This window comes from Anabrus simplex, chromosome 7 (genome assembly GCF_040414725.1).
Source record: "Anabrus simplex isolate iqAnaSimp1 chromosome 7, ASM4041472v1, whole genome shotgun sequence".
In the NCBI taxonomy this organism is placed as follows: domain Eukaryota; kingdom Metazoa; phylum Arthropoda; class Insecta; order Orthoptera; family Tettigoniidae; genus Anabrus; species Anabrus simplex.
Window position 1 is genome coordinate 143,771,616 of NC_090271.1, and position 27,040 is coordinate 143,798,655.

General features: G+C 37.2%; 1 protein-coding gene across 1 annotated transcript in view; it reads left to right on the forward strand.

Moving 5' to 3' along the window:
- Nucleotides 1-27,040, forward strand: part of LOC136877378 (RRP12-like protein) — a 129,465-nt gene that overhangs the window by 12,682 nt on the left and 89,743 nt on the right. Inside the window, exons 2-5 of the mRNA XM_067151364.2 lie at nt 7,828-7,999; nt 23,282-23,408; nt 25,083-25,265; nt 25,365-25,481. Coding sequence (XP_067007465.2) covers nt 7,828-7,999; nt 23,282-23,408; nt 25,083-25,265; nt 25,365-25,481 — 599 coding nt within the window. The remainder of the gene's footprint in view (nt 1-7,827; nt 8,000-23,281; nt 23,409-25,082; nt 25,266-25,364; nt 25,482-27,040) is intronic.

Consider the following 27,040-nt stretch of genomic DNA (forward strand, 5'->3'; position numbering starts at 1 on the left):
CAACCAACACAACAGTAGATAACAAATAACAACTTTCAACTAACATGTAAGTCCTCATCTGTTTCAATTTATGTAATCCGAATTCTCTCCTTACGTTCAACTTCTTATTTCATCTTTTCCTTCTCTTACAGAAAACATTATTTCAGTATCTACTGACATTTCCTGGCAAGGTTTCAGCCAATAGTATTACCTACCGGTGCTAAGGGCCACTTACAATTTTTCAACTGATGCTTCTGTCTCACTTCATGCTGACGAATTTCATCAGCGGCCTTGGACATATTGTATTTATGACAATCATGTTTATGCTTGTGTTCACGTCCTCATGTCGTTGGCTTTATATTATTACCACTTTGGTTTTCCACTAACATTTTAAATGAACTGTTTTAATTGGAATTTTAATGGAAGAAGTTTTAATCTCCGACAAGATTATAGTTTAATCATTGACAGTGTTTCCATTAGCATCTTTATATATTGTATCATTTTTCACATTTTTATGTCCCGAATTTTAATAACTGGCTAAACTTTTAGCTTCCTCTTTTAATATTAGTTGTACTCTTGATGATTGTTTTTAGGCTGAAGATGCCCTTAATTGAGGGCAAAACATGCCCCATTTAACTGTGAGTCTATTTATGTAACCACTATAAGTGAAAATAAAAGTATTGAATAGGTGGATTAAATTAAAACACCTTTATTGTTGTTGAACTGTAAATTTTCAGTACGGACCAAAAATGAGATTTGTAACACGTAACAGATAGGTCTTACGGCGATGATGAGACATGAAAGGGCTAGGAGTGGGAAGGAAGCAGCCGTGACCTTAATTAAGATACAGCCCCAGCATTTGCCTGGTGTTAAAATGCGAAACCATGGAAAACCATCTTCAGTACTGTCGACAGTGGGGTTTGAACCTACTATCTCCCTCATAACTTTGATGGCAAAGTTGTCGGAACAGGTGGTTATTGAGGGAATTAGCTTTGATATTGTTGACACCAGTAATAACCAGTTGTAGGGTTTCATGCAGAACACAACTCATTTTTTTCGCAGCTAAGTGTTGACGATGAATGACACAGTGAATAGCGATGACCTCTGGCACTTATGCCTTAAGGTGTGCTAGAAACCCAGCATGACGACCTGACATGGCAGGAGTACCGTCTGTTGCGCAAGCGCTCACATTTGTTAGGGGAAACTCTTTTTCCTCAAAATAATCTTGCACCATTTTAAAAATCGACGATCCCTTCGTATCAGTGACTGAAGTTCTAGCAAACAACACTTCCTCGGTAATTCCTTTTGTTCATTGATAGACCTCACATAAGCTAATACAGACGTGTGCAAATTATTAGAATAATGCATGAATTTTGTGTTTCTTCCCTCATTTAGTACAAAAACCTCTATACATATGAATATAAAAGTATGTTTCAACCTGTTTATGTATTCTTTGGTTCATGCAGTCCACTAATGGCCCTTTGGGATATCTGAGGGACAATTATTTCCCTCTCTGTAGAGGTTTCTAACACTGTTTATCGAATCAGCTGATGTTGTGGCAATTGTTGAATGTGGTTTCCATAGCTTTTTCTAGTTGAGTGTTGAGTTCCTATGCCAGAATTGAAGCCTAGAAGTGTTTTATATTGTTTATATATGTCTGTATAATCCAAGTTTGGGATAAAGTTGGGTTTTGGATTTGTTTCCTAGTGAGTTTTTGAAGTGGTGAACTGAAGTTGTATCTTCTTGCAAAAGTGAGGTCATGTTTAAGATAACAGATCTTTCTCCCCATAAATTGGCATTGACTGAATGTTTATTAAAGGAAGGTAGATATTCCCAAAAAGATATTGCTAGGAAATTGAATCTTTCGTAAGTATCGGTTAGTAGAATCAGCTCTGCATTGAAATCAGGGGAAAACCGTGCAGTCAAACGTAAGGGGAAATGTGGTCGAAAACCGATAATGAGCCCCCATATGCAACGAAAATTGATTCAAATGGCTAAGATGAATCGAAGAAGCATCAGTAAGGACTTGAGCAATCAAATAAAGAACTATGGAGTTGAAATATCTCCATCAATTGTCAGAAGCAGTCTTTGTGCTGCAGGACTTCCTGCAAGAAAGCCGAGAAATAAAGCCAAAATAACACCTACCATGGCTAAGAAACGGCTGGAATGGGCAAAAACAATGCATAATGAGCTTAAGGACAATTGGGAAAAGGTAAGCCACATGATATATCCCATAATTTACTGTTTGCTAAGAAGTAACTTCATCCTCATGGGTTAAGTGGATTTTTTTCAAAAATTCAGTCAGAGGTGTACTGATTTATTTTCTTATATTTCCAAAACATTCTGTTGAAAAAGCCATTCCAAGAAGTGCTTAATATCTTGCAGGTAATCTTTTCTGATGAGTCCATATTTTCTGTGTCGGAGGAAAGCAGCCAATATGTGAGAAGGACCCCTGATGAGGCGTTTTCTTCAAACTGTACCACACAGAAAGTTAAACATCCAACTTCAGTGATGGTATGGAGTTGCATGTCAGTTCATGGATGTGGCAGATTATACATTGTTGAGGGCATGATGGAGCAGAATCAGTACAAGAAGGTGCTTCGAACCCGTCTGCTGCCTCAGATCAGGTATTAGTTTCCTGATGGAGATTGCATTTTTATGCATGACGCAGCACCATGCCATAAGGCCAAGTCTGTTAAGAAATTCTTGGAAGGAAAACAGTATAAAGACATTGCCTTGGCCTGGTAATAGCCCAGACTGCATCCCAATTGAAAATTTATGGGGAATTGTGAAGTCAAGAATGAAGAAAAGAACAATAACCTCATTGAAAACATCATAGATATATGGCATCGAGATGAAGAAATTCAGAAAATGTGCAAGAACCTTGTGTCAATCATGTCAAAGAGGATCCAAATGGTTATAAAAAAACAAGGGAATGCACACAAAGTACTAAAGAGGTCATTGTATATTGATAAATTATTATAATTATACTTTAAAAGTGAATTACTGTTAGTTTTATCATTTATTCTAATAATTTGCACACGTCTGTACAATTGCTTTGTTATCAATCACAGTTGAGTCATCAATCTGCAATGCAAATTTTCTTTTTTTCAACAAATTAGTGAGTTTGGATTCAACATCTGTGGCCATTTCGTCAATTTGCCTGGAAACAGTATTGTCGCTTCAATGAACGGATTTACTTATCGTATTACTAGGGCCCTCACCTAGCATGATTTCAACAATTATTTTGGTAGCCAGTAAAGTAAGAGTTTCGCCAATTGTGTGAGGTTTACGACATTTAGCGATCAATAAAGACACCTCGTATGAAGCAAGAAGACCTTTGTCAAGGTCGGTTGCTCTTTTTTCAAATAATTCGCTCACATCAGGCCGTTTATCAGCTTTAGCTTTGAGGTGTTGAAAATAACTAAGTTCTTTACTCACTTTATCACTGTGTACTGTGGATGAACGATCTTTCACTCACGTAGGCTTCATGGCTTCATTACTAGTAAAAGTTTTATTGCATAAAAGACAATGTGGAAACTGCACATTTTGCAGTAACGCAATCAAACCGAATTTTAAATACTCAGCTGGTTATTGACGACACTTCTTCTTTTTTGAATCCATTGTGCTTGAACTTCTACGCTTCAAAAGAAATGCACAAAAACTGATGGTGAGGCACACAAAGGCTAAAGACGAATGTAGGTCAATGGCAAGTGTGTTGTGATGGCAGGAGTGGGAAGGGTTCAGTGACCTGTCGGCCGCGCTGAGCAACAACAGGTGGGGACTGTGGAGAGGGGCGAGTGTGGTGAACTGGCCGTCTGAGAATAGCCAGTGACTCGTGTTACCCGGCAACTTCTACTGTACAGTACTATTTTAATTTTTCCTACTTTGAATACCCATCGCCGCCAAATCCCCCCCCCCACTTATTTATTGCCCCCCTGATGACCCAAATCACTTGCTTGGGGGCGATCGTCCCCAGGTTGGGAACCAGTGGTTTAGATTATTAAAAGAGAAAAGCCATCCTACTACATTCCTGATGGGCTTTGGGCTACTAAGCAACCATTGCTCTGCCCAAAGGTCTGCACATTATGAGTTGACATGTAGTTGGTGCGGCGCATCCTCTTGGCTATCTAGGGTGAGGTCGCTATCTAATGGCAGATAGCTTCCCAGTTGTTCTTGTGGTAGTAGTTCAGTATTATTTTACCCCCTCCCCTGTCGAACATGCTGCACTGGGCACAGAAGACGATGGCCTCTTTATGTTAGTGGCTACGTCACTTGCTTGGACAGTGCTACCATGTGTTCATGTAAATCCTGGAAAAGATTGGTCTTTGCACGTCTTGGCTCATGACAAAAATACCATTGTTCTAACATGTTAGGGGTGCTTAGCATAGAGCCTCTCAGAGGAAGTGGTGCCCCACACAGTGGGAAGACTCTTCTGTGACAGACCACTGGTCTAGTTAACAATAATAATAGCATACAGTAATTCATATTTATTGCTTATGTCTTGTTATTGTTTCACAGTTAGTAATGAAATATATCTGTGTTGAATTTTAGGAATATTGCCATGCTGAATTCATGTCAGCCAATAGTAGTGTTTTTCCACCTGCCTGCTTTGGGAAATGTCGGTAGTTTAATGATATTTTACTATACAAGTAAAATTACTTCTTAGGTCAGTTTGGTGGATCCCCAGCAGGGGCAATGAAGATTTCTCTTTCTCTTACATATCATACGAGGTAAGATTTATAAGATTCTGCATATTATCACCTGGGAGACAGTACTGAACTCTATCTCATGCCAACAGTCAAGAAAAACAACAAGTTTTTTCCATTTTATTTTCTTTTATTCATTTTATGACCTAGTTAGGGTCATGTTCCTTGTCTAAGCTTCTATTCTTTCTTGGTGTTTTAACCCCCACTTTGTCATCTGTTTTAAATTCTATAATTTTGTTCGTTCAATAAAATTTGCTTAAATGTACCACAGACAAGTTGCTAGTGGTTCCGCTGCAACCTTGATGGTTGGTGCTCTTTTTTTGTTATAGGCTTAGGCATACCGTTGATGTGATGTCTCTTAGTGACAACCGATTGATCTGAATCATCAGGGGTGCATAATAAAGAGTCACCTTGGCGATTGAAGGGTCTTACATTATTTCACCAAGTGCCTTGGTGCTTTTATTTTGCCACAGTTAGTAATCTCACCTATCTCTACTGAAGTCTGGGAGCAGTGCCATTCCGTTTTCAATATCAGCCATTGGCAGTGACTGTTGACTTTGGTGAAATGAAAAATGTGCTGGAGCTGCTATTAAATTTTTGTTGGGATGACAGTCCTGACCATTATTAAGACAAGAATTAAACTGCACCTCTCAAAGCAGAACAATGTGTAGAAGCTGTATTGGGAGGCCAGAAGATTAATCGAGTGAATTCAAAATCTGGCATTAGAAAAAAAAACCTTTTTTTTTTTTCCTTCCTGCATTGATTGGCATTACCATTGAGTTCAGGATATTCACAAAGTTAGCGGAGAAGTTTGATCACATGGAACTTGCTTTGTAGCAAGATAGTGACATCTGTCAAAAGAGTCTATGAAATCTCTGGTATTATGACAAAGACATTTCTATATTTCTGTAATCACCTCAAATCACCTATCTTATCAGCAGTGATTTAAAATGGGCTATCTTGAAAAGATGATTTTGCGTTACCACAGAAGATAGAATCACTGAATGTGATGTTGAGATGCTGTATGCAAAACATAATGCAACTACATTGATGTGTGTATGGACGGGGATGACTGGTTCTATCACCTTTTGTGATAAAAAGATATCTTACTTGAACCGTAGTAAGATATCTGTATCTTTCACTTCTTTCTTTTCCGTGGCCTTATGTGCCTGCAGTGTGGGGGCATTCCCAAGTATCTCTCAAGATCGATGCTATTGATCCATCGAGATTATTCCCTCCGCTTCAGTATCTGGGCAACAGGGATGTCCTTTCTCCTCAAGGTGATTTCAGCTGTTAACCACCTTGTTGCTCTAGGGCAGCGATGACAAACCTCTTCCAACTAGGTCTATATTATTATTCTCAACTGTCTACTGTCCCACTTGTTATTTTCGTTTTTAATGGATACAACTTCCGCCTTCACTCACTCACCACCACCGCCGCCACCACAGACTTCCATCTCTAAACGTGTGATTGCATGATTCATGGACGTATTTTGCGAATACTGCAAAAATACTTAGTGGCTTTGTCATTTATGTTAGGTTCATAACTTGTCTTCACAACGTTCACTGTAGAAAATAGCTGCTTGCAGGCGTATGATGACCCAAACGAAGTAAGTAGCGCTGTAGCAAGTATATTCATGGCCGAAAAATTTTGTGGGAGACTGTTCCACTGATCAAGTATTAAGTTCCCCGGCTTCTGGAGAGAGTATACACCATCCACAGCACACTCGATTTTTACTAATCCTTCATCAAGTTGTACAAACGTTTTCACCCATACATGCTTTCTTAAAATTCAGTGAACTCCATTCCTAAACTGTCAATATCTAACCACTCTAAAAAAAAAAGAAAACGACTCATTTGTGCAATATGAGGTTTTGAAGAAAGTGCGATAGTTTCTCCAAATCTCAAAATTGGGATAATTTCTTGGCAACTCTTTGTCGTAAAAATTCATAACAATAAACATTTACTCACTAAGAATAATTATGCGATGCTGGCAACCACACACAAGCCAAACTTCACTAATTCACTGATATGGGTGAGCGAATGGCTCGTCGGCCGCATCTGACATTTATTTCACTTGACTTCCGGACATATCAGTGTCGTAGTGTTGCCATAATGCACGTTCGAATGGAACTAGAATTTAGATTTTCGGTATTCATTTCTTAAACCTGAAACACTATGACTATACGATGTACGAGATATGTATAGTATATAGTACAAAACAAACATAAAAATATGTGCATGTGATGTGCCACTGAAATCGTGTTCGCGTGTCACCTAATGACACGCGTGGCATAGGTTTGCCATCCCTGCTCTAGGGTGTCCTCGGCTTCTCCTTGGTTTTCAGATGGCAAGAGCTTTCTGTACTGGATGATCTTTGCCTCACTGCTTGATGTGCTCTTATCAGTGGAGTTGTCTCTCCTCCAGGTTTTCACCAATAACGGCAGGATTCTTGCATGTGCTCAGTACGCACTGGGTCGGTTGTTTGCGTAACACCCTCAGATCACCGCAGCATTTGCATCTGTGTGGAGTGCCTTGGCTGACCGTGCTTCTTCTGCTTTGCGTAGCATTTGGAGTTATACATGAGGGCAAATCCTACTGTATAGCCTACTCGGTTAGGGGCTCTTTTCTGTGTTGTAATATTGCAGGATGAATCCTTGCTCAGTCCATACGAAATTAAAAGTGCTAAAATGTGAAAGACGCTTGTCACCATATTTGTTGGAAGGTTAAAACACCTACTGAGTTGGCTACATGATACAGATTTAACCCCATGGGCAGTAGCTCTGAAGATTACCGTATGTCCCGTTTTCACACCAGGCTGTTCTTCAGTTAAGGCCATGGCCTCTACCACCCTGTCCTAGTCTTTGTCTATCCCACTGTCGCCAGAAAATGGACCACGTTTCGGTACAAAATTCTGACACCTAGTTGGCTATGAAAATTTTTAGCAATTGAAAAGACATTTGACAAATAGCATAATGGACCTTTATATCCAACCTGATTCACATGCATTAGCTACATGCTCATTTCTAACTTTGTTTTAATCTTATATTTATGAATATCCTTATCGTTCTCTTCCCGTGACAATGTTATAAATTTGGCCTGCCTGCATTCTATTACTCTGTCTCTCTTTTATTTTTTAGGACAGGGGAATCTTACATCTGATGCACTGAAGAAGTTTAATGCAGTTTTTGATACCAAGAATGAAGCTAATAAAGAAATGTCAGACGAGGAAATGTCCTTTGGTGGAACATTCAGGACATTTCAGACGTTTGCCAGTGACTGGAGTGCATGTTCTAATGTTTCCTTTAACAGGTTAGATTTTCTTTGTGTTGGTGTGATTGAATGAATTTGTTATTCTCTTTGTATCAATATGTATGTTGCATTTTATAATGCCCATGCTCTTAGATCCAAGGCTAGTGGCAATGGGCAGTGTGTGATTCTTGTTTATTTGTTTGTACCATCTTTTGTCAGGGAGTATTTTACTTCTTGCCTCCTTGGTAAAAATCATTATGCAATTGTGTTTCTTCCTGTGTGTGGTGTGATGATTGCATTTTGTGTTTTATAGTTTACAAGTTGCTTTATGTCACACCGACACGGATAAGTCTTATGGCGACACTGGGATAAGAAAGGGCTTGGAGTGGGAAGGAATTGGCCGTGGCCTTAACTAAGTTACAGCCCCAGCATTTGTCTGGTTGAAAATGGGAAACAACTGAAAACCATCTTCAGAGCTGCCGACAGTGGGGTTCGAACCCACTATCTCCCAAATGTAAGCTCACAACTGCGCGCCCATAACCACACGGTGTTGTATAGTGTGATGAATGATGATAATGATAAAGTGAAACTCAGTGTTGGAACATAACCTACGCTTGTCGAATAATACCAAGGGGTCTTCTCATGGCTTAATGTCTTCATCCGATGGACAAATTGCTATTAGTGTCGTATGTTGTCACTCCATATTGCCTGTTTTTCCCCTGGCTACATTCAGCTGGGAAACAGGAGAGATCCTGAGGTGGACCATTTGTTTGCTGGCTCTTCACTTATCAGAGTCATTTAAAGGATGGGGTTGATGACCACACAGAAATGAACACAAATTAAAACAAGGCTGACATTTATTCATAAAAATAAGCAATCAACAATAAATATTTTGATGGAAAAATGAACATTATTAATTCCTTGATGGTGTCTTAGTCTTCGAATCACTCACATATTTTACAAAATTATTTTTTACAACAAATTCAAGCTTGATGTCGACTGTTGACTTCAGTTATATCTGAAATAGATCAAAAGAACTAAAAATTAACTTTATATCTTGGTTGAGTAAAATGCACTGAAAGATATATCTCTAATGCCTGTTATACACAATTTTTTAAAATATCAAATTCAAGACTTCATAGGAATTTTCAGTACTTCACATGTTTACTTGTGAAATCATTTGCAATACTTGACAAGGCTGGAGAAGTCTTCAAAGTCTTGAAAGTGAATTAGAACATGTTCTAATTAATCAAAGAATTGCCAAGTCTTCAACAGAATTGACCAGTGGAATTAGAGTATTAACGGCGTGCCCTATGCCGCTAGACATGCTGGGATTGCCAGGACGGGAATCAAAACAACAAAAATGGCTTCTTCATGACCAAGAGATGTTGTGTGTGTATTAATTGCAAAATATGAGGCACATATATTCAGAGGACTCAGTCGAGTACCACAATAAAATGAATAAAACGACAGTGTACAAGGAGATTACAAGAGAAATATCTCAAGAAAGTGGACAGCATTTAAGAATATTACTGTACGGTAACATATAAGTAAACATTGTCAGCATCAATCAATTTATAATGATCTTTGCATCATATTATTATTATTATTATTATTATTAGTGAATTCCTAATATATTTTCATATAATAAGATATGAATTTCCATTGCATTGCTGTCATTTTTATTCAATTAATGTGGGTAAATGCAATACAACATAACCTCTGCAAATGATATTATGACAGTAAATTGCAAAACTTATGTTGAAGATAACCACATTAATATTTTCCCCATGTACATTGTGGATTATTGCGTGTTTCTCTTCTTTTTAAGAATGTATCCCATTGCTAGTACAAGAACCACTAATGCTTTTTGTTCTTCCTCTGTGTTAAAATAAAATGCTATCAAACCTTACCAAATGTTTTGAAATCTTGTCAAACCTTCGGCAAAGTTGAACAATCTCTGACAATATTTGACAACTTTTCTTATGAAGTTTTGAATTGAAGAAAAATTTGATAGTGTACAATAGGCATAATTCTCAAAAATAAATTTGATAACTCATCAAATGAAATTGTAGGTCATCTTGGCCTATACAACAAAACAATCAGCCTTGAAATACTCAATTTGAGTACATTGATGCAGATAACACTGAAATAAATTCAAATTCATCACTACACGTGATTGATGACTAAAATCTAACTGCATTAAATCTTTTCAAATATTTACAAAATATCCGTATTATTTGCAGATTATCTGATCAAAATTAAATTCAAATATAAAATTATTTGACCTAGTTCATCATCATAAAGTCATTAATTTAGATAACTCTCTCATTAACTTATTAATCATCTTACTGAGTCAAATTATTCTTTGAAATTCCTAACACTGAAGCTTCCAATCTGATTCCATTATGATTGACTTTAAATCCGTCACAACGTTACATTTTACAAGATCTAACATTTACATCTTGTTTGTGTCTCATTTTAGATCAGTTAATATCTGTTACATGTTCATATTATTTGTTGTTATTATCTGTTGTTACTTCCTCTTTTCCTAGAATATATTACGATCTTAAGTTTTAACTAAATCAATAAATTATTAAGTCAATCTGAGCTAAATTCACTATGCCTCATAAATATTCCAGCAGAAACAAAGAAATACACTGGCAATGCTGAAATAGTTTTCCTCAATGATGAACAGGAAAATAAACCACAGTCCACAAGATAATATCACTTCACTTGAATGTAGACATGATGAAAATATTTCTAACTATTGTTCATGCATCCACACACATACACAAGGTGTACGATATTCACAAATTAATTTTATACATCTTCTAGACTTTATTTTCAGTCGTTAGGTTGCAACTGATATCAGTTTATTGGCTGGAAGGCCTTAACTTTATTTAGATTAAAGTCCATTGTATATCTAAATATTGGTGATCAGATCCTTGAAAAGTCTCTTAAATGATACTAATCATTAATTAATGATGTTTCAGTCCATTAACAAAAATATTCAGAAGTAGTCTTAGTTTTGAGTAAATTCAATAATCGCGCACATGACCTGGGTTTACATACGGCTAACATAAAATTTCTTAGTTTTGAGTGTCTCACTATAATAATTATTAATAAATCAATGCCAAACTCCAACATGTGCTCCTCATAATACAACACAAATGCATAATAATGCTAGCAAATAGTCTACAATAAATCTGACTTGCAAGCCCACCATTTCACTGGCAGTATCACATTATGTAAGCACAACTTCGTTTCTTTCAACTTTGACTAGCAGGCAAGAGAGTAGAATTCAAGCCAGTGAGATGAATAAACTAAGGTGGTTTGGACGTGTAAAGAGGATGGAGGAGAATATAATTCCAAGACTGATGCTGGAGACAAAGTGTGAGGGTAAGAGATCAAGAGGAAGACCTAGGTAGAACAAGGTGGATTGAATCAGTGAAGAGCGGCGTAAGAAGACTAAATTTAGAGTGGGACACGATCGTGGAAGAGGAATGGTGGAAGGAAAGAGGAAGCTGGAGAAGTGCCATAAATACCCCGACCTTCCAGGAGCTGGATAAGGGGAAGTGATAGACATGATATAGGATTTTGGGCCTACGCCGTGTCAAGAAAATATGGTGAAATGCTTTACGTTTCACAGAGAACTTTGCTCTGCGTCATAAGAAAAAAATCTTGACTGTCCACGAGAAAGGCTTCTCAGACAATGAGGTTTGAATTTAGACGTTATAATAGAAGTGGAAATGGTACGTTCATTTGTCACCAGATGGCTCCCCGGACATGGTACAGCGCTAAATTCAAACCTCATTGTTTGAGAAACCTTTCTTGTGGACAGTTGATATTTTCTTCTGATGACGCAGATCAAAATTCTCTGCTAAATGTAAAGAATATCACCTTATTTTCTTGACACGGCATAAGCCCAGAAACCTATATCATGTCTATAAGTACGGGCTGTGAAAGCATCACTGGCAACAAGAGGAAGTGATGATGATGAACTTCATTCCTCTCAACTATTATCGACATTAATGTTTAATTTTATAATTCAACAGTGATTAAATCCACAATTTAACTAGGTGTAATTCACATAATTATTCATTTCTGAATTTTACTTTGAAACGCAAGCTGTCGTGAATTTAAATGGTAATTGTTGACTAGAAAAATAGCATCATGCTGTAGAAATATGGTCAGACGACAATGTGTAACCCATCATAAATTATTACTGCATCAATTCACTAAAACCGGGTGAGTTGGCCATGCAGTTAGGGTCGCGCAGCTGTGAGCTTGCATCTGGCAGATAGTGGGTTCAAACCCCACTGACGGCAGTCCTGAAGATGGTTTTCCATGGTTTCCAATTTTCATACCAGCCAAATGCTGGGGCTTTTCCTTAATTAAGGCCATGGCCGCTTCCTTCCCACTCCTAGACCTTTCCTGTCCCATCGTCGCCATAAGACCTATCTGTGTCGGTGCAACGTAAAGCAAATAGTACAGTTCACAAAAAATGTCATTAAATGCACAGTTTAAGTGTGTGGACAACTGGTTATTAGAATCATCATCATTCATTTGAAGACAACACTACTCTCTAATATAATAGAATCTACTCCATATCACCTGAGTGAAGTTGAAAAGTGAAAATATCATCTAAATACAACAAACTAATGGAAAATATTACTTTTAGAAGAAAGATCGTATTATATTCTACGAAAGATAGATGGATTACGTTATGAAAAGTACTTAATTTTTACGATGCGACTTGATCCTTTGATGATGACTTCTCACGGGTCCGAATGTTCCATCCTATAACATGGCTTTGTGCTCACGTTTTAGCTGCACATTTCCACTGCTGCTAGATCCCTCGTTGAATTGTGATGACGTTGAGGAAATTTTATTCTCAATGATGGCATGATGAGATGTACGTTGTTCAGGATCTGTAGAATTTAGTACATTGCTCCTTTTCTTGGTGAAGATTAGGTAGTTACCTGAAACTGACTAAGAACTTATTACCATGTGCTCCAACCAGTTTACAAGTAAATTGTTGAGCTATAGAAAAACACTTATCTTGGCTCTCCATTTCACGCAAATAGGGGATATGAGGTCTACCTCACATCATTTAAATATTCCTACGGTGTGTCACACGATTTTTCTTGATTGGACCACTTTCAGCATAATCGTTCACATTATTGATTTGTTCCCCGTGGGATATGTCGATTATTGCAGAACTAGCTCGCTTTTTCTCCTCCACACGCTAACCTTGAGTTGGCCCAGCATGTCACGTGGTCTGCTGGCTTGCTACAAGACTTGACAAATAAAACAAAACACCAACTTGCCTTGGGCAAATAAGTATCGGCTGTCAGAATCATGGTGAAGGTTACCTTCATAAAAAGCTGTTAACAAGTAACTCGTTAGAGAAAAATGAATGTAGCTGTTACAGAAAAGTATACACAAGCACACTCATATCACTATTTTCACGGGGACAATATTTGTATTGCAGAGAGTTTTGGAATTGAAACCAGACTTGAAGCATACTATCTGGTGATTAAAAATTGTGTATCACCACTTCTCCTACCCTGCTGACCTACATTCTGTCATTGAAAAATTTATCCTCCATTTGGACTTGAACTGGCTGACCACAATTTTTGGAAAATTACTACACACACTTTAATATTCTCTCTTGTTTTTGTTTATTTTTGTCTATGTCAAAGAAACTACATTATTCATATACTTAATATGATGAGTATTTACAGCTACAAAGATAAATGTGATGAATTCCAACCAAAAGCTGAAATATGAATTAATCTTCTACATCCTCCCCATCCTGGTCAAACTCTAAAGGAATGATTAGCTAAATAGGTTGAATGACTCTCTCTCCATTTGGTGTGCAGAGCATGGTGGACCTTACCATCTCATTTCTTCCTTCTCGCTATTCTATCATCCTGCCTCTTTTCCAAATATGACACGGTTGTATCTCTTCATGGATTAGTGCTACGTTTCCGATTCTGACTCTTGGCATTTAGTGGGGCTGGCGGACTTCATGAAAGCTTCATAACTGGGTGAGATATTCCTTCGTCCATCTTTTCCACAAATCACCCCCTAATTTCTGTTATGTTCAGAACTCCTTTATCAGGTTGGTTTTGGCTTCAGGTACAGGTCCTATGGGAAATTCCTCCACAGAGGAAAAATGCGAGTGTCAGTGGCTGTGACTTTCTCTTTTCTCCCTGCGCAATGGGCCTAGAATTTAGGATTGCTTCAATCATGATAAGAGTAGTATTTAGACTTTTATTCTGATACTTGAGTCCTGTCTGATACCTTAGGCACCAGTTTGTCGTGCCCACCATCCTTTCCCATCTATCTCCCCACCAAACAGCTATAGCAAAACACTTATCTTGGCTCTCGATCTCAAGCAAATAGGGGATATGAGGTCTACCTCACATCACTTAAATAAATGTTCCGGAACTTTCAGAACATCCACCTCAAAAGTATTTTGAAATACTCTCTGCATATAAGTTGCAAGACGATAGGCTAATGCCTGTTGAACACCATCAGTTCTTTTTTTTTTTTTCAATTCACTACTTCATAAGAAAAATTGTCAAATCTTGTCAAAGATTGTTCAACATTGCTGAAGGTTTGAAAAGATTTGGCAAGGTTTGATAGCATTTTGTTTTAACATGGAGGTAAGGCAAACGACAATAGAAGAGAAACATGCAACAAACCATAATTTACATGGGGAAAATATTAATATGGTTGGTTATATTCAACATAATTTTTGGAATGTATTTACTGCCGTAACATCATTTGCAGAGGTTATGTTATATTACACTTACATTAATTGAATAAAAATTATGGCAATGCAACAGAAATTCATATCTTATTATGTGAAAACATATTAGGAATTCCATAATAATAATAATGATATGTGAAGATCGTCATAAATCGACTATTGCTGACAGTGTTTACTTATAGGCTACTGTATGGTAATAAACATAAAAGCCGTCCACTTCCTTTGAGATATTTCTCTTGCAATCTCCTCGTATGCTGCCGTTTTATTAATTTCATTGTGGTACTCTGCGGAGTCCTCTGAATATAGGCAGGGATGTTCCTCATACTTAGCAATTAATACACATACAACATCCCTCAGTCATGAAGATGAAGCCATTTTATTGTTTCGATTCCCGCCCCGGCAATCCCAGCATGCCAAGTGGCATAGCATGCACTGTTAATACTAGAGTTCCATTGGTCAGTTCTGTCAAAGACTTGGCAATTCTTTGATCAATTAAAGCATGTTCTAATTCATTTTCAAGACTTTTGAAGACTTCTCAAGACTTGTCAAGTATTGCAAGCGATTTCACAAGTAAACTTGTGTAGTATTGTACATTCTTGTGAAGTCTTGAATTTGACCAAAATTTGGTCGTGCTTAACAGGCTGAATACATGGAAAAATAAAGTTGTTGTTATTGTTGTTGTTTTTCCTCTTCACCATCAATGTATTTCATTGATGATGTCCTGGTTGTGTAGCTGTTACTGCAGATCCTCCAGGGTTAGTGGAACATAGTTGCATTTTGTTGTTGGCAGCTGTTTGTGTTTACATCGGTGTCTCCAACCTCACGACCAGTGAATCTGCTAATGCGTGTGAAAATTTGACAAGTATAAAAGTTAAGCTATGCTTTGAACTTGAATAATTAACTTTCAAATTCAACAATCTGTGCTGATATAGCCATTGCACATTGCAGCATTTCTAATAATAATTAAAACTCTCATGATGTTTGCGACAACCACAGAACACCTAATCGAAAGAGATAGCTGTGGTACGGAGCCACTCAAAAAATGACAGACATGTTGATGCATGTCTAATCCTGACCAGGGTTATGAAATGCAAAAGGCTATGCCGCTCAGTGGCTCAGGAGCAGTGGAAGGGGCTGGAGGATACTGGCTTGGCAGCAGAGGCTTTTGCATGTTTACAGTAAACACTGAATCACTTAAACTGCATTTGAATTACTGCCTTGTGTACCTTAGTTGTTTTATTAAATGTGTTCTCTATGTAAAAATATACAAAATCCATGCTATTTTTATTCAGTATATTGTACCGAAACAGTTCAGATGCTGCAGCCTGTGAGTTGCCGATCCTTGTTCTAAACCATGCAGCTATGAAAATCCAAAGGGCATGTACAATTATTCATAGTGCCACAAATATTAGCAATGCTAGATAATACATTTCCTGCTTAGTATGTATTGATTGCAATCACAGACAAATATTACAAGTTCAGGTCAAAGCATGTGCCTTTTTCAAATATCATCTCCATAGAATTGAAATGTTCAAATTCTTTTAAGAAGTATTTTTAAGAGGAATTGAAGAGACTTTCATCAGTTACATCTCCACCACCACCAGCTGGTACAGGAAAACCCGTTTCTGAATATTATTATTTAGACTTTCACGGCCCGTGTAACTCTTCATGACATGATGTGTCTTTTGGGTTTATGCCATGTAATGAACTTGCTTATATAGTTCACTAGCAAGATACCCGTGCTTCGCTACGGTATTATACTGAAATTTATAATTGAATGTTGTTTTAGATATATAATCAGCCGAAATTCGCAATCTGAATCGTTTTCTGCGAGAATCCGTCAAAATTCGCGATCTGACTCGTTTTCTAATAGATTATGGCAAGTTTCCTCCCATTTTTCAATCTTTATTTCCAGCAATCGATTTCGTACTTCCCAGGCTAGGTCCAGGTATTCCACCCTGTCAGTTGGGTCCCTAAATCTTTGCCATCTTTTCTTATAAGCATTTTTAATATGGAACAAATCCTTCAGGAGATCCGGCGTGGTGTCGTCTTGGGTGCCTTGGCGGTACTGAACCCGCGGCCAGACTGCATTCTTAGTCATTCCCCGTCCAGGACCCGTTTCCACCGTGGTCCGCACATTTGACGATGGTCCAGAACATTATTATTATTATTATTATTATTATTATTATTATTATTATTATTATTATTATTATTATTATAGATGTTCTGGACCCCACAGCAAGATGCAAGACCGCTACTTGGCGGTAAATTACATCTGCTGCCATTGTTATTGTTGAGAATGTGACCAGCACCAATGTCGCGCGTAGGCAAGTGTGCGGGATTTCTGGCGATACGAATGACATACTTCTGTGCATTATTGACCTTATTATAGAGGTGAACAATTGGACGGTCAATCTCATTTCTATCGTTTATTTCAAATGTGTTTAAATTTTTATTCATATGCCAGGAGAATCTACTGTAATATAAGAACGTTCTCCGAAGGAAAAGTTGGCTGTTGAAAACGAACCCAGGAAAGATTAAAAAGATCGGTTTATGATCAGAATAAGTACATCGAAAATATACAGCCTGTTTCCAGTCATTTGACAGGGTCAGGAATTTATTTAAATCTAAGAATTTCATTTTTGTCCGTATTGAACTGAGAATGGAAGATAGGAAAACTTAAAAGGGTCCACCTTTTCAATACAAAAATGTTATAGTTTATTTATAACATATATTTGCACTTGGAACTAGTTTCGACGCTGTTTGGCGTCATCATCAGCCAAAATGTGGGAAATAGGCTAGCATGTAGGCATTTATATTACACAAGGCGTTACATTAAACAATACACATCTTACAAGGAGATAAAAACAGGGACGAATATAGAAACAAATGAATCGTTGAGAAAACAAAAGTTATACATATTAAAAATAAGCTTAACCACACATCTTGCAGTGCGAAAATATTTGCCTTGAATGATTCCTGAATACAAAACGCACGCGCACACACTTCTGAAGAGCCAGCAGGCAGGAAAAAGTAAGGTGAAACCTTAAGAGTTCTTCTGAGAAGAGTTCATCATTCTTTCTATGTTCCGACTAACTAATGAAGTCTCCCTTGAGTTCCTGATAAATATGCACAACAGGAAATTCTCCTTCACTCTCAACAATAGCTATAAAAGACCAACGGTAAATTGTATTTTAAATACTGTGCAGAGATGTGAAAGCATGATCTTGAACATGATATAACTTCTTCATTTAACCACCTTTGAAAGTCTCTATATTACATAGCTTCATTAACACCACCATTCTGTAGATGCACAAAATAATCTTGTAATCTTCACAGGTCCGGTATTCAGCTCGACAAGAATATAAAATTGGTATTAAGGAATACTTCCCCTCCTTCCACTCCTCCTCCCCTACCGCTCCTTCCCTCTCCCCTCCTAATCCAACAATGGCCGCTCCCCAGACCTAAACTATCCAACACGCTCTGTTCCTCTTCATCTCGCGCCATAGCTTTACCGCCTCATGTCCCGCAATAAACATCATAGAAACCTGCCCCCACCCTACACGTAACGCTGCAACAATACACCACAAATACTGGCACAGTCAACCTCCAAACTTTCAGAAAACATATTCCTTAATACCAATTTTATATTCTTGTTGAGCTGAATACCGGACCTGTGAAGATTACAAGATTATTTTGTGCATCTACAGAATGGTGGTGTTAATGAAGCTATGTAATATAGAGAGAGACTTTCAAAGGTGGTTAAATGAAGAAGTTATATCATGTTCAAGATCATGCTTTCACATCTCTGCACAGTATTTAAAATACAATTTACCGTTGGTCTTTTATAGCTATTGTTGAGAGTGAAGGAGAATTTCCTGTTGTGTATGTTTGTCAGGAACTCAAGGGAGACTTCATTAGTTAGTCGGAACATAGAAAAAATGATGAACTCTTTTCAGAAGAACTCTTAAGGTTTCACCTTACTTTTTCCTGCCTGCTGGCTCTTCAGAAGTGTGTGCACGTGCGTTTTGTATTCAGGAATCATTCAAGGCAAATATTTTCGCACTGCAAGATGTGTGGTTAAGCTTATTTTTAATATGTATAACTTTTGTTTTCTCAACGATTCATTTGTTTCTATATTCGTCCCTGTTTTTATCTCCTTGTAAGATGTGTATTGTTTAATGTAACGCCTTGTGTAATATAAATGCCTACATGCTAGCTTATTTCCCACATTTTGGCTGATGACGCCAAACAGCGTCGAAACTAGTTCCAAGTGCAAATATATGTTATAAATAAACTATAACATTTTTGTATTGAAAAGGTGGACCCTTTTAAGTTTTCCTATCTTCCAGGGTCAGGAGTGGAATGAATAAAGCCCCATTAGCGGCGACAGTAGGAATTGTGCCGGCTGCCGAAGCACTCCTCTGGGGCAATGATCGATGAATGACAAATGAAATGAAATATTGGACAGTGTTGCTGGAATGAATGATGACAGGGAAAAGCGAAGTATCCGGAGAAAAACCTGTCCCGCCTCCGTTTTGTCCAGCACGAATGTCACATGGAGTGACCGGGATTTGAACCACGGAACCCAGCTGTGAGAGGCCGGCGCGCTGCCGCCTGAGCAACGGAGGCTCCTTATAAGTACATTATGAACAGCAAAATTAATTGGTCTCACCTCCTTTTACACCCCACCGCCGTTAAGTTTATTTACCCCCCCCCCCAAAAAAAAAAATTAAAAGAAGGAGTGTTTCTTTATGTTTAAAGGAGATTCCAAACCCCAATGTTCACGTCTATTACCTTGAGTTTTGAGATATAAGTATCCCCATAAAAATAATTCGCTTTTTTTACTTCCTTTCACACTTCTCCCCCCCCCCCCCCCCCTTTAAGTGAATTTTCCGGCAAAAAATACTTGTTTCTTTAATAGTAAAGGATCTTCTAAATAGCAATTATCACGACTCTAACTTCTTCAGTTTTTGATTTATGTGTCCTCATGAAAGGAATTCAACTCCTTTCCACTCCCGCCCCCCAAGATGGTTTCCCCCACAAAACGCGTATTTCTTTGTTTTTAAAGGAGATCAAAATACCAAATTTCATGTCCGTAACAACTTTAGTTTTTATTAGATGTATGTATTCTCATACAATTAAGTCAATTAATTTTAGTATTCTTTCCCCCCCCTTCATTGGATTTTCCGAGAATACGCGTTTCATTATTTTTAAAGGAGATCCCATATACAAATTTTTAGTTCTGTAATATATTCAGTTTCTGAGATATATGTATCCTCATTAAAGGCATTCAACCCGCTATTCACCCTTTTACACCCCTCCTATTGGGATTTACAGAAAACGAAAAAAATACTTATTCCTTTACTTTTAAAGGAGATTCTAAATACCAATTTTTACATCTGTAAACTTTTAAAGTTTTAAGATATAGACACATTCATTTTAAAAATTCACCCCCCTTTTCACCCCCCATTATCCGGATTTTTCAAAAACGAAAATATACGTGTTTCCTTATTTTTAAAGTGGATCCCCAATACCAATTTTCAGGTCTGTAATATCTTCAGGTTCTGAAATATAAGTATCCTCATTAAAGGTATTCAATCCATTTTCACCCCTTTTCACCCCTCCTATTGGGATTTTCCGAAAACAAAAAAATACGTGTTTCTTTATTTTTAATGAAGATTCTAAATACCTATTTTTACATCTGTAAACTTTAAAAGTTTTGAGATATAGATGCACTGTTTTTAAAAATTCACCCCCCTTTTCACCCTCCCATTTTTGGATTGTTCAAAAACAAAAAAAGACGTGTTTCTTTATTTTTAAAAGAGATCAAAAGTACCAATTTTCAGGTCTGTAATATCTTCAGTTTCTGAGATATAAGTACCGGTATTCTGATTAAAGGCATTCAACCCCCTTTTTTACCGTTTTTCACCCCTTCTATTGGGATTTTCTGAAAACAAAAAAATACGTATTTCCTTATTTTTGAAGGAGATTCTAAATACCAATTTTTACATCTGTAAACTTTCAAAGTTTTGAGATTACATGGCATAAACCCAAAATATGCATCATGAATAGTTCATTACATGGCATAAACCCAAAAGATACATAATGAAGAGTTACACGGGCCTTGAAATTCTAAATGATAATATTAGAAACCTCTAGAGAGAGAATATTTTCTGATCGATGCTCCTGATGAAGAAAGGCAAGGTTCCTTTTGAAACGCGTTGAGAGTGCTTATATACTAGTTCATTACACAGCATAAACTCAAAATATACATCATGAACACTTTCTGAATGTTTTTCCACTCACAATATAAAAACTTTGTACTCTTAGCCAGTGAAATTGATCTGTAAAAATTATAAAAATTGTCTCACTAATCACATGTCAGCTAAGCAACTTCTTTAACAGTCTCATGTGAAGCTGTATGTTGGTGTATTCAAAGTTTTGTTTTGAGATACAAAAAATATTCTTGTACTAGAGAGAGATAATGCTGGATTTTTTTAATTTTTTTTACCGAATTAGCATCTGTATCTGTAAAAGCATGAATTTAAAAAATCTTTTTTTATAATATTAACTAAAATGGGGAAAATAATTCTGCATTTTTTGTAACATGTATTTTGATGTATAGAAATAATCTTGCTTAGGAATAATTCCTCTTCTTTTCTTCTTGCCATAAATACAGTTGAACTTCAGCTTCCTCCTTCAGTTGAGAGTCTGCAAATATGGAGAGATTAGTCTCTTTGTTGAAGTACCAACTCTTCTTGGAATATTCTGTTTCTTGAGCAGTTCTTTTTCCATATCTTTTCCATATAGCACTTGGTTTTCCTGTACTGGCTGGTGGTTGTTTAATTCTCAAGGCTCAGTAGAGCAGATGGTTTTTATTTCTACGTTGGACATAACCATATCGTTTTAGTATCCATTTTCTGTATATTAGTGATGCTCATTGAACCTCATTCATGTTCATTCTTGAGCTGATTTTGGTAGTCTTTTGTCAATTGACCAACTCAGCATCTGCATTTCGGCAGTATGCATTTGCTGACTGTGTCAAGTCTATATCATTGTGGGTTTGACCACTGAATTATAGCTAATTCCTTTCGGTTTTGCTGGCATTCTTTTGTCACAAATTATCCCAGTCGCAGACTTCCACTTTATTCATCCAACTTTGATTCAGTTATTCATGTCTCTATCTGCTGTCGCTTGGGTGTTGATCACAGAACCCAAGTTTTTAAATTCATCAACCATTCTCTGGGGTTCACCAGCAAGAAAATTGTATGTTGTGGGCTGATATGCAATGAATTTGTGAAGTCAGTTGACATGTTCTCAGTTTTTATCCTGCTCCATTGATTTCAAGTGCCAGTCTCCATCTGTATAAAGCCTTTTCCACTTGATCTCTCCTTTCATCAGACAGCAGCAAGTTTGTGTACAAACTAGTCCATGGAAGATTTTTCTTCATATGTGCGGCCAGATATTGAATGACCAAATTGAACAACAATGAGCTAAGCACTGAGCTCTGGTGAACTCTCACATTCACAACAGAACTAACAGATACTCTTGCGCTGCTCTTCATTTTTGTAGTTGAAGTGCAGTAAGTCTGTTTTGGTTTCTCAGTGCACTCCAGACCAACTTCCTGGGGATGTGGCCACAAGCTCTTTCGAGATTAACAAACGCTGTTTAGAACTCTGATTTCCATTCCCACATCTCTTTCTGTTAGGATCTGCAAGGCCTAAATTGCATCAGTAGATTTTCCTTTTGCAAATCCACTTCATTCAACATGGATTTCCACCAGATCGTGAGTCCAGTTCATCAGTACATGATCCCATATCTTTAATATGTTATTATCATTATTATTATTAATAATATTGTAATTATTTCTTTAAATTTATTTTTAATAATAATATGTGTGTATAAGTCCAACGAAACAGGAATGCACAAATTTTCCGTCAAATGTGTTTATTTAATGCACCAGAGTATCTATTGCCATAGCTATAAATTTTGCTCAGTTAAACACTGCCATATCACGATCTTGAGCAGGTTTGGCGATTAATTCCATGACAAACTAAAATAGTGTTAAATGTTTGAAGTTATGTCTTGTTCTCTCTTCCACCCGATACAGATGAGGCGTGCATAGATCATAGTTTTGGTTTCTCTACCATCTGGTAGAGATAAATGGAACATCAAAACTGACACAGAGGCAGCCTAAATGACGTCAAATATATATGTGTCTGCATCATGGTAGTTGAGTCTATTATTATTATTATTATTATTATTATTATTAATAATAATAATAATAATAATAATAATAATAATAATAATGCATTATACCATTGAACAAATTTGAACTTAGTTTCAGAAAACATGGATTAATCTGCAAGGTTGTTAAAGAAAATAATTGGGTATATTTCAACTGTAATTTAATTCACTAGTTGTACATGGTATACTAGTGTTATCTATTGCTTTTCCATGCCTTTGTTTGCTTTATTTTATGTTAAATAGTTCTCAGGACTATTTCTATTAATATTGTATATTGATGGTTTAAGAAGGATTTTGTGTTATTATAGGTTACTGAATGGCTTTCGTTCTGATTCAGCACTTCACAAGGAGATGTTAGCAGTTTTAGCAGCTGTTACAGAAGTGATCAAGACAAATGGGGGAAAGGAAACAACCACTGAGTATTTTGCTGCGTTGGTGAGGAACTAGTCCTTCTATTATAAAAATTTAAGAGAATGTTGGTTCGGTAATGTGCTGTGACAGTCTTTCTGTCTGACAGCAGGATTAATAAGCCAGTGTTGGTTAAGACCTTACATAGCAACAGCTCTGTAGAAGCCAATGAGCTTGGCTAAAAAATATGCGCTACAGTTTAAACTGGTTTTTACATAGGGAGTTCAGTATATAATGCAACACTTTTTTTTTTTCTTTCTAGTAGCAGGTTGGTTTTATTGAGAATTCAAATACATCATGTTATTCTCCATTCCTTTTGCTGCAATACCCTATTTTTCAACATAATCTCTGTTCAGTGCCACGCCATCTTAATATAAATGTCTGCATCATGGTAGCTGCTTGCCTTCCGGCACCTTAATGCGAGGGCCTGTGTGCCTGGATGGGACCACTCGACTGGTCGATGTGGGAGCCAACATCGTGCTGCATCGATAACTTCCCCATTATCCACGTGGTGCTTCCTGCGGAGTGCATCCTTCATTGGACCAAACAGTTGGAAGTCAGAAGGCATGAGATCCGTGCTGTAGGGTGGACGAGGATGAACTGTCGACTGAAGTTCTGTGAACTCCTGTCAGGTGTGCAGACTTGTGTGAGGTCTTTCGTTGTCGTGGAGTAGGAGAAGTTTGTTTGTATTTTTGTGGCTATGAACACGCTGAAGTAATTTCTTCAATTTCCTTAGAGTAACACAATACACTTCAGAGTTGATCATTTCACCACAAGGGAGGACATTGAACAGAATAATCTCCTTCAGAGTCCCAGAAGACCGTAGCCATGACTTTATCAGCTGAGGTTACGGTTTTGAACAGTTTCTCCAAGGATTGCCACGGGAGATCAGACAAGTTTACTCGACTTGGTTGTGATGATGAAACACGCCTCGCCCAACAACTCACCATGCTTCTGTCCACTGCCAGGTCTCCGTAGACATTCTGTGAGCGCCTATGAATATCTGTGATGCCCTGGTTTTCCGTCAAAAGAAACTCAATAACTGCTCCATGTTTTGGTACGCACCTCCGTTACGGATGCCATTTTGAAGGCTAGTTATAGCACTGCCACCTATAGGAAATTAATGAAACTCTACGAGACAAACTGGAATTATTCAAAGATGTCCCCCAAAAATTCCAATTTTTTAAAACTGAAATTGGCCGAGAAATAAAATGTGTTGCATTATATATTGAATGCCCTTTGTACATAACCTAGTTTTATATAGTTCTGAATTAAGTGTACCGGGCGAGTTGGCCGTGCGCGTAGAGGCGCGCGGCTGTGAGCTTGCATCCGGGAGATAGTAGGTTCGAATCCCACTATCGGCAGCCCTGAAGATGGTTTTCCGTGGTTTCCCATTTTCACACCAGGCAAATGCTGGGGCTGTACCTTAATTAAGGCCACGGCCGCTTCCTTCCAACTCCTAGGCCTTTCCTATCCCATCGTCGCCATAAGACCTATCTGTGTCGATGCGACGTAAAGCCCCTAGCAAAAAAAAAAAAAAAAAGAAGAATTAAGTGTAGGTTTTTGTTAAATCCCAATGCTGAGGCTTGCAGTGTTTGTAATTAGCTCAGTTGTTTGGATGGTTTCTTACAGCTAATAATCTTGATGTCATCCAGACTTCCACATATCCTTTCATATAGTACATGTTCTAACTAATTTCAGATGACAACATTGGATGCCACCGAAACTGAAGATTCAGTGACTGCAGTTGTTTCTTTGCTTGGAATGGGCATTAAAAGTGTTCCCCAAAACGTTCTGCAGTTTAAGTTTTCTGAAGCATCGAAAACCTTTATGGACATTTTAGCAAAATACGCTAATTCTGATAATAATGTAATTTTGAGATCTGTAAGTAATTTGAAGACACTTTGTTGACTCTTATAATTTGTCAGAATGTTGTGGTTGTATTGGGGATTTAGTTCTGATAGACTCCTCATAATGTTCTAGTTGATTGGCTGCTTGTCAGTTCTGCTGAGAGCTCAAGAGACTGCTGTATGGAACAGTTCTTCAACTTTACAAGTATTTGACTCTGTTCTTGCGTTTACAACACATTCAAAACCTAAGGTAAAAATTATCTAATTATTTCATTGCAGATTGTATAAAAGTTACTTTTGTAAGTTTTCTGGTCCCATAAACTGTCACCATTGATGTATTTTTATAAGTTTTCTGATCCCAGAAACTGTTACCATTGATGCTTACTGCTAGTTATTCCATAGTTCTTTGTTTTCTAATGACATGTTTTTGGATTTATTTGTTTAGATTGTGTAAAGAATATTTTTCCAAGTTTCAAAGCCATTATACCATCTGTTTAGGAAATCCTGCTGCTACAAACAGTTCCTTAAGTTCATTCACCACATCTTCAATAATTTAGTTTCCTAATTTTGTGTCAATGAACCAATAATTAAAAAAACTGATCAAAACTGTAACCGTAATATACTCATGCACAATAGGGTTCAAACTGTCAATCTATTTAATAAATAAATAAATAAATCTTTGTCCATTGTAGAATTCTGTTGTTTGCTTTTTGTGCAAGAACTACTATTAAGAATTTTGATTTGATAACGATGTGCTGCAAGAGAGTGATGACCAATATTAAGAGGATTCATTCAATTGTTTTGTTCATCTTTTAGCTTTTTAGCCACATTTCAAATCACAAAAATTGGATTATGCTTCAGAATCAAAGGTGCTCAATATTCTCACAAACTCAAATTTTTTCACTGCTCTGCTCTGTGTAATGTCATTAAACCGAGCTCAGCTGTTTTAATCACTGTGCTTTGATAATGTTTGTGCTGCCTTTTTATTCATACTTTTGCATTGGCTCGCTTTATTTATGATTGTTAAAAATACTTGACCATGGTCACTGCAGTGCGAGTACTATGGAGGGGAACTTCCTGATGAAGGTGTTTAACATGTGAAAAACATAAATAGTCCTGATTCTAATTACAAAGATAGGTCACTTTATAGAACCTTCTTTGCATCACATGCCAAGTGTGTGTGTATTAAGTTGCCCTTACACGATCAATAATATTCACAATACAGTGTGATATTGGCAATAATATTGATGGTGTAAGGTGAAAAAAAAGAGTATTGACGGTAGATATTGATGGTTATGAATTTCATGTTTTTGGTCCGTATTGAACTGAGAATAATATATAAGTAATAATAATAACAACGTAAACGTTTCCACCTTTTCAATACTAAAATATATTCACAAAATTATAAATTACACGGTACTAGTTTCGACCCATCTAGGGGTCATCATCAGCCGTATTGGAGCAAAGATCATTTTTCTGATCTCAGGGCGTCAATATTTAAAAGTGGAGGGGATATTGTCAATATTATTGATCGTCTAGGGGCGGACGTTAATAATATTGTCAATACTTGGTTGTTGCCGACTTTCGTAGGGAACAGAAGTGATCTTTATGCGGAGTATTATATGGATTTTAGACTGACCTTAATACGATGTCTAAAGATTTTGAAGCGGTAAACTTGGTGAAACCTGACAGCAGCATACCGACTATCGCAAAAGCTTGGGGAGAAAAACTTCTCATGATGATGATGGTGCTTGTTGTTTAAAGGGGCCTAACTTCTAAGGTCATCGGACCCATAAGAACTGCTCACTT